The sequence below is a fragment of the Helianthus annuus genome, chromosome 15 (genome assembly GCF_002127325.2).
Source record: "Helianthus annuus cultivar XRQ/B chromosome 15, HanXRQr2.0-SUNRISE, whole genome shotgun sequence".
Taxonomy (NCBI): domain Eukaryota; kingdom Viridiplantae; phylum Streptophyta; class Magnoliopsida; order Asterales; family Asteraceae; genus Helianthus; species Helianthus annuus.
The window spans coordinates 66,246,929-66,255,333 of NC_035447.2; the positions used below are offsets into that span (position 1 = coordinate 66,246,929).

The 8,405-nt window shown below is 36.5% G+C and overlaps 1 protein-coding gene across 1 annotated transcript; it reads left to right on the plus strand.

The window, feature by feature from the left end:
* The first annotated feature begins 568 nt into the window (after positions 1-568).
* On the plus strand, positions 569-6,214 carry LOC110911772 (auxin response factor 3). The gene is made up of 12 exons (XM_022156423.2): positions 569-1,616; positions 1,697-1,753; positions 2,652-2,831; positions 3,359-3,443; positions 3,557-3,647; positions 3,718-3,882; positions 4,252-4,371; positions 4,465-4,540; positions 4,635-4,797; positions 4,892-5,424; positions 5,515-5,609; positions 5,970-6,214. The coding sequence occupies exons 1-11, from the start codon at positions 1,326-1,328 to the stop codon at positions 5,566-5,568; spliced, it is 1,815 nt and encodes a 604-aa protein (XP_022012115.1). The 5' UTR covers positions 569-1,325; the 3' UTR covers positions 5,569-5,609; positions 5,970-6,214.
* Positions 6,215-8,405: the final 2,191 nt, after the last annotated feature.

Consider the following 8,405-nt stretch of genomic DNA (forward strand, 5'->3'; position numbering starts at 1 on the left):
ATACAGCAACCAGTTGGATGACATTTCATGCAAGTTGGATACATTCAACGTATTCCAACAACAAAGGGCCGAAATACGAAGGAGCAAAGAAGCTAGAGATGTCGTTAGAGATGTCCTGAAACAAAGACGGGATGATTTGAAAATACTATCCCAGCCGATTGATCACCTACAGGGTGACGAGTTAGAAATAGTCTTGGCGTTGAGAGAAGATATAAAAAGCAAATATAAAAGTTAGGATTTTTTTTTGTAATTTTTTTTTTGTAATTTTCTTTTTTTTATAATTTTCTTTATTTAAAAATATTAAAAAAATTAAATTTGTGTTTTAAATCATATTGGGTCTGCCCGCCCAGCGGGTCAGCCCAGCCGGCCAGCCCACAAGCCCACCAAACCCACGCCCAAACCCCCGCCCCGGTCATACCGTGTTTAATGTGGGTTTAGCCATGTCTGCCACCCTATTCCACGTGTTAACCAATACCCAATCCAAGCCCAATCATACCCATGTTCTTAGAGCTTCACAACGCATAGTCTTAGCGGTAGCTCACACCCAACAGGCCAATAGCCTAAATATGTTGAAAACATATTAAATTTGGTTAAAGTAAAAAAAGAGCCTTTCCTAAAATCTCCATAGGTTTGTGTGTATGCTAATAAGAAACACGACACAATAGAGATTTGTTTGAATTAGAAAGCAGACAGAATTGACACCCTCCCGGAATTACAGGGCGTCACCGGCACCAGCAGCAGCCATCACTTTCTCTCTCCTCCCCTGTTCACCTGCACCTGCAACTTTTGCAGCAATCACAGAACCAAATTCAATCACAACCCCATCAAAAGATGTGATTTTGATGTGCAATTATGCACACATACACCTTTACTTTTAGAGAGAGAAAGTTCAACCCAAAACAGAGTATTTATTCAACAAAGTTTCTTTCTTTCTTTAATTTTCACTTTCATGAATTGGGTCTGAAAAAAAAGTGGATTTTGCTTGTGGGTTTTCAGAAAATGTGTGGTTTAATTGATTTTTATGTGTAATTACCTTTACATATAGAGAGAGAAAGTTAAACCCAAAACATAGTATTTAACAAAGTTTCTTTCTTTCTTTGATTTTCACTTTCAAGAACCGTGAATTCGTTTCTGACTGTTAAACAAATTCGATTTTATTTATGGGTTTGAGATTATGCGTGGTTTAATCGATTAGAACGTCGTTAATTTTAGAGAGAAAAGGTGGAACACAAAAACAGAGTATTTATTTCTTTGATTTTCACGACCAAGAATCGTGAATTCATTTCTGGGTGTTAAAAAGATTTGATTTTGTTTGTGGGTTTTAAATGGTGTGTGGTTTAATCGATTTAAACGCCGTAAGCGAAGATTCCGACGAGGTTTCAACAACGTCGTCTGGTTCTGCTCCAGCGGAATTGTTGCCGCCGGTGGTGTGTTGTTTGGAGTTATGGCGCGCCTGTGCTGGACCTTCAATGTGGTTACCGGAAAAAGGAAACGGTGTCGTTTACTGTCCTCAGGGCCACCTGGAACAGCTGCAACTCGCCGGTGATTGGGTCGGCTCCGGCGAGTTTAGTGTTCCCCCTCATGTGTTCTGTCGTGTTGTTGATGTGAAGGTTCATGTAAGTTTGATTGTTGTTTGTTGATGTTTTTATTTTATGTTTAATTTGGTGATTTGTTTTTGGATATTTTATTGAATTAGGCTGAGGCTGGGAGTGATGATGTTTATGCTGAAGTTACATTGATTCAAGATCTGCAGGTTGGTTTGCATTCTGATTTTATAAGATAGTACATTTTCGGATATTGTTTTGTCTGGTCATTTGTCTTCTGGTAGCTGAGCTGAGCCCGTGCTTGACTAGGCTTGAGCTCGGTTTGTTTAACTAACATGAGCTCAAACTCGAACTTAGTATTTTTCGAGCTCTATTTCTAAAAGCTCGACTAAATTTTCATACTCTAAATTGGCTCGGTTATTGTTTTTAAATTAATTTATTTGAAGTTATAATTATTTTGATATATATTTTAAGTGTAAGGATCAAATACAAATAAGTCTTAATGTATAAAATGGCCTTAGCATGAGAAGTGTAGGCAGTTTTTTTTTTTTTTTTTTGAATTTTTTTCATCTATTAAGTATAATGTTTAATTGAAAAAAGTAAAAATAAAAATAAAAATCGTGATTTTACACTGGTGTTTAATTGGAAAATGTAAAAAAAAAAGCGTGATTTTATACTAGTAGAGTAATTTTGTAATTTTTATACAGTAATTTACTCTACTAGTGTAAAATCATGATTTTTTTTTAGATTTTGGGACTAAAATACGTGCTTAGCTTAATAAAATGGGAAAAAAATTTCAAATAAAAAATTTCCTCCTTCACTTCTCACGTTAAGCCAATTTGTATGTTAACACCATTTGTACAATAATCTTACTCTATATTTTAGTTAAATTTTTCTCTATAACATAATGCATATCATTTAGTTATTTTTATCATCATTATATATTATATAAATAATAATAATGTTTATATAAATATATTTATTATATTAAATAGACTATATATAAATAATAGGTTCGTTTACAATTTCTTGCTTTAGTCGTTGACACCCCTAGTTTTAATGATAGTTTAATTGTTCAAATCAATGTTTTTTTTTTTTTTAAATCAGCTAGAGCAGAAATGGCATGAAGGCGGCCGTGCAGTAGAACACGCAGAAGACGAAAATGGGGTGGTGGAGAAGACAACAACGCCGCATATGTTTTGCAAGACGCTAACCGCCTCCGATACTAGCACCCATGGAGGATTCTCGGTCCCACGACGGGCTGCTGAGGACTGTTTTCCACCCCTGGTACTTTGATCGAAACCAATGAACGTGTTCGTTAGTTTAAGTTTAAATGATCAAATGAACGAACGCGGATACTTAAACAAACGGACTTTCTTGTTCATGTTAGTTAAAAAAGTGAATCTTTTGTGTCCGTGTGTGTTTGCTAATGTACTAAACAACCTAAATGAATGCAGACGAACGGAGAAAATTAACGTGTTCTTGTTTGTTGTTAGTAGGTTACATAACACTGGGTTATAATATTTGATTGGGATGATGGGTTGATGCATGATGAGCCAACTAGTACTACTAGTAAATAAGAAATAAGTTTGAATGAATGAAAGTAAATAAACGAAAATTAACGAGTATAAATGAATGACGGGGACATTTATTCAAATTTGTTGTTTAATTAAATGAACACGAGAAGTTTGTTCATGTTCCTTTGTTTATTACTACATAAACAAATTTCCTGTCGAACGGCTCACTGGTACACTGAACGTTCGGTTCGTTTACAGTCCTATTACTGAGTCCTAAAGTTTCTATTTTTATTGTAGGATTACAAACAACAGAGACCTTCACAAGAGCTTGTAGCCAAAGATCTTCACGGGACTGAATGGAAATTCCGTCATATCTATAGAGGTATAACCGTATAAACCAAAAGGTCAACGAGTCTTTGGTTTCGATCAAAACATTCTCTATGTTTTGTCAAGGGTATTTAATACATTTCGTTAACCGTCATCGCATTTGAGCAGGACAGCCTCGGAGACATTTGCTCACAACTGGTTGGAGCGCGTTTGTAAACAAGAAGAAGCTTGCGTGCGGAGATGCGGTTCTTTTTCTAAGGTAGACAAATGTGAGAGGGTACTTTGGTCATTTTACACAATCCTGTTCTTATGGTTTCGTATCTTTTCAGAGGTGATGATGGAGTACTAAGGTTGGGCATCCGAAGAGCCACACAAGTGAAAGCCGGTTCTAGTTTACCGCGATTTTCTGATCAAAAGTCAAACAGCTTTGACTTTTCCACTGTGGTCAACTCTATATCTAGAAGAAGCTTATTCAGCATCTGTTACAATCTGAGGTCACAAAGTTCTTAACTTTTAGTGATGTTTTGATAACCAGACCGTCGTCAAACTAGCCGTCTTATCGGTTGACTTGAGCGATCCGACCTGTTTCAAAACCAGATGTCACAAATATAACCTATTTAACTACTTTTTTTTTTCATTACAAGATTAATGATATATGTTGTCTAAACTACTAAATAAATTAGTAATTGAGATTTTTGGAGGAAAAGTATATATATTTTTTTGAAATATGGTTCAACCACCGGGTCGAGTTCAGCTGGTCTGACCGCTAACGGGCCAGCCCATATGGGCTCAACCGGACCGTTTTACGTAGCCATTTTCTGGTCCAACAAGCCGATCTGGTTCTTAACAACCATGACTTCCAGGGGCGGCTCATCGGAGTTCATAGTACCGTATAATCGATTTATAAAGAGCCTTGCAGTATCATTCTCTCCTGGAATTAGATTCAAAATGCGGTTTGAAACCGAAGATGCAGGAGACAGAAGGTTTGACAAACACTATAATTTCTAAACCGGCAAATTGCCAACTTCAAAGCCTTTGAATCTAGCATGATAAATAACTTGGTTTCGTTTTAACAGATCTACGGGAACTGTAATCGGGTTCAACGATAGCGACCCCGAAAGGTGGCCAGGCTCCAAATGGAGGTGCCTAATGGTATAACTTATGAACTCCTTTTCATCTATATATTTTTCACTGTATCAAATGATTAAAATTTAAAACACCCTTTTAATCTTTTTTATATTTTCAGGTGCGGTGGGATTGCGATGAATTAACGAGACAGAATCGGGTTTCTCCATGGGAGATTGAGCGATGCGGCTCGGTTTCCGATACAGGACCCTTCATGCCACCCTTAATGAAGAGGACACGCGCTAGTTTTCCTTCAACTCCACCAGATTTTTCAGTTCTTAAAGGCCCGTCTTCGCGTATTTTGACTTGTTTTTATAAAATGTTATTTGATTAATGAAACCGATATATGCTGACTTGTTATGTCTTTCTTACGCGCAGATCGGTCGACTGGAGTACCAGACTTCGCGGAATCAATGCGATTCCACAAGGTCTTGCAAGGTCAAGAAATTTACGGTTTTTACCGTTGTTTGGATACATCTCCACTAGGGAATGATATACGAAGCCAAAAAAGTGTCGGATTTAACGAATCCTTTAGATTCAATAGGGTTTTGCAAGGTCAAGAAATGGTTTCAAACTACGGTGAAAGAGTGTCAAATTCTGGAAATTTATGGACTCATCCGTCGTCAACATCTTCGCCGTCATCTGTTTTACGGTTCCAGCAAGCGATCAGTCAAGCTCCCATACGTTATGCTGATAATATGATGCCGTTAAGCGGTCAAAACCATCAAGATTTCTTTCGTCCTTTGAAAAGTCAAGTGGAAGAACCGGTTTTACATTCTAAGAACAGCTGCAGGCTCTTTGGTTTTTCATTGACCGAAGGAAGTAATGGTTCTAGGTGTCCAAATGGAGAGGATCGCGTGCGTTCGAAAGGGCCCGTTGTGAACACAAAATTAGGCGCGAGTTGTACTAATGTAAGTTTTCTCTATGGACCATAGACTATGAATAACATAGAGTGTTGTGTTTATGGTTTCTTTGATTGGATCGTTCGTTTGATTTGATAGGAGAGAGTTCATGAATGGTGTCTATCTAGTGATGGCTTTTTACAAGGACTGTGAAGACGGTTTGGCTCGTGTCAGGATCCATATGGAAGCATTTGGTAAGGCCTTAGTTTTTGGTTCGAGTCAAATTTGATATTTTTCTTATTCGCACTTAACGTGGAAATTTTAGCTTTTCGTCTACAATCGTTACTAATATTACGCTCTTCATACGTTTAATGTAGTTTTTAAAATTTATTAAAATAGACTAGTAGTACATAACCCTTGCCAATTTTGCAATTAAAGAATAAATCAGCTGACCCATCAAAGTCAAATATGGACCCTTTGACTTTTGTACATAACCCTTGCCAATTTTGCAATTAAAGAATAAATCAGTTGACCCATCAAAGTCAAATATGCACCCTTTGACTTTTGAGTTATGATTTGTGAATTTGATTGTAATCTTGTGTGTGGTTTTGCAGCTGTCCTTGGAGATGTGTTTGTAGCAGAAGTTGGGTGGGTGGCATGGTTAAGTTTTGTCAAGTTTGGACTTTACTATTTTTGTTTAAAACACTATTTACCTATTTTTGGATTCGTCTCCTGTAAACAATTAATGATATTTGTTTAATTTGCTTTCGGCATCCAAACCCCTCACCCGAAAGTAAGAACTCGATTCGATTCAAGTTTTTCAAGAAATCTGTAATAATATATGTAACTAAGGCTGCAACTCCATATGTGTGCCGCATCACTCACTTTTCCCATTTCACTTCACCTCAACTCAAGGAAATGGTTTAATCTCGTCGACTCCACCTAATCCTACTCTTTTAGTGGTTTTGGATATAAAAAAGGAAAACAAATTAATTCAATCTCTTAACATACTGTTAACATGTTAACAAATAATTCCTTTATTGCCCCTTAACACCAAAAGAAAGCAGAGTGTAATGTCACTTAAAATGCGATGTTAACACCTCAGATGTTAGGGTACACCTCAAGGTATACAACCCCCCTGACTTACAGTTTGGATTCGTCCAATCGTTTGACTGTTGTCCTAACTCTAAAGAGACTTGGACCTATCTTAAAAAAAACACAATATTGTATTTTATTGTCATTTATTTCATTAAGTTAAGCAAATTGGGCCATTTGTTTAATACAATTATACAAATGTGGGCCTCTTTAATTCTTATCCATATCTAATTCTATTCGTGTTTCGAAAAAAGAGAATATATGAAATCAAAATTAGAAACAAGTTATCATGGGTAAAAAAACTAAATTATCATGGGTAAATATTTTTCTTACAACGGTGAATAGTACTAAAGACAAAATGGATCAAAAAGCACAACAAATTTAATAAGTTTTAACATCTAATTTGAAATTGTATTTGACACGTTATATAATACTCTAATTTACAACATTCTTGAGCATTGAGCATTTGTACTTTGTGCATAAAAGGTTTATCGCCCATTGGTTTGTTGTACGGTAGGCTTAGTGGTTTGTTTGGTGCTGAGGAGTTGACACCTACCATTTCATTGAGCATATAAGATTGTTTTTTTATAACACCTTCTTATTTAGGAGGTTTTAACCCAATTCTCTCTAGCTCACAATCTCTCACCTCTATTTCTCTCTTTAAAACATTTGGTCTCTCACTTCTCTGAGCGTTTGTACTTTGTGCATAAAAGGTTTATCACGCATTGGTTTGTTGTACGGTAGGTTTAGTGGTTTGTTTGGTGCTGAGGAGTTGACACCTGCCATTTCATTGAGCATATAAGGTTGTTTTTTTATAACCTTCTTATTTAGGAGGTTTTAACCCAATTCTCTCACAGCTCATAATCTATCACCTCTGTTTCTCTCTTTAAAACGTTTAGTCTCTCATTTCTCTGAGCATTTGTACTTTGTGCATAAAAGGTTTATCAAGCATTGGTTTGTTGCACGGTAGGCTTAGTGGTTTGTTTGGTGCTGAGGAGTTGACACCTACCATTTCGTTGAGCATATAAGGTTGTTTTTTTTATAACACCTTCTTATTTAGGAGGTTTTAACCCAATTCTCTATCAGCTCACAATCTCTCACCTCTGTTTCTCTCTTTAAAACGTTTGGTCTCTCACTTCTCTGAGTGTTTGTACTTTGTGCATAAAAGGTTTATCGCGCATTGGTTTGTTGTACGGTAGGCTTAGTGGTTTGTTTGGTGCTGAGGAGTTGACACCTACCATTTCATTGAGCATATAAGGTTGTTGTTTTTTTATAACACCTTATTTAGGAGGTTTTAACCCAATTCTCTCCCAGCTCATAATCTCTCACCTCTATTTCTTTCTTTAAAATGTTTGGTCTTTCACTTCTCTGAGCGTTTGTACTTTGTGCATAAAAGGTTTATCACGCATTTGTTTGTTGTACGATAGGCTTAGTGGTTTGTTTGGTGCTGAGGAGTTGACACCTGCCATTTCATTGAGCATATAAGGTTGTTTTTTATAACACCTTCTTATTTAGGAGGTTTTAACCCAATTCTCTCACAGCTCACAATCTCTCACCTCTGTTTCTCTCTTTAAAACGTTTAGTCTCTCACTTCTCTAAGCGTTTGTGCTTTGTGTATAAAAGGTTTATCGCGTATAGGTTTGTTGTACGGTAGGCTTAGTGGTTTGTTTAGTTGTAACACCCCGTGTTTCGAAAGTCAAAGTCAAAGTCAAGATTGAAGTCAAAGGAAGAAAAGATTGCTAATTGCGATTTGTCACTCCTTGCTTAATTCCTGTTTTGACTGCCTTGACTCGTAGATAGTCTAATTTATGCTTAACGTTTGTTGTATTATGTGGAGTATCTATTAATAATTGAGGTTTATTCGATATTTATCGCATATTTGATCGCTTATCGCTTATCACAATCGCGTTCGCAACTCGAATTACGCATTCTGGATATTGTTTTATGTGTGTGTG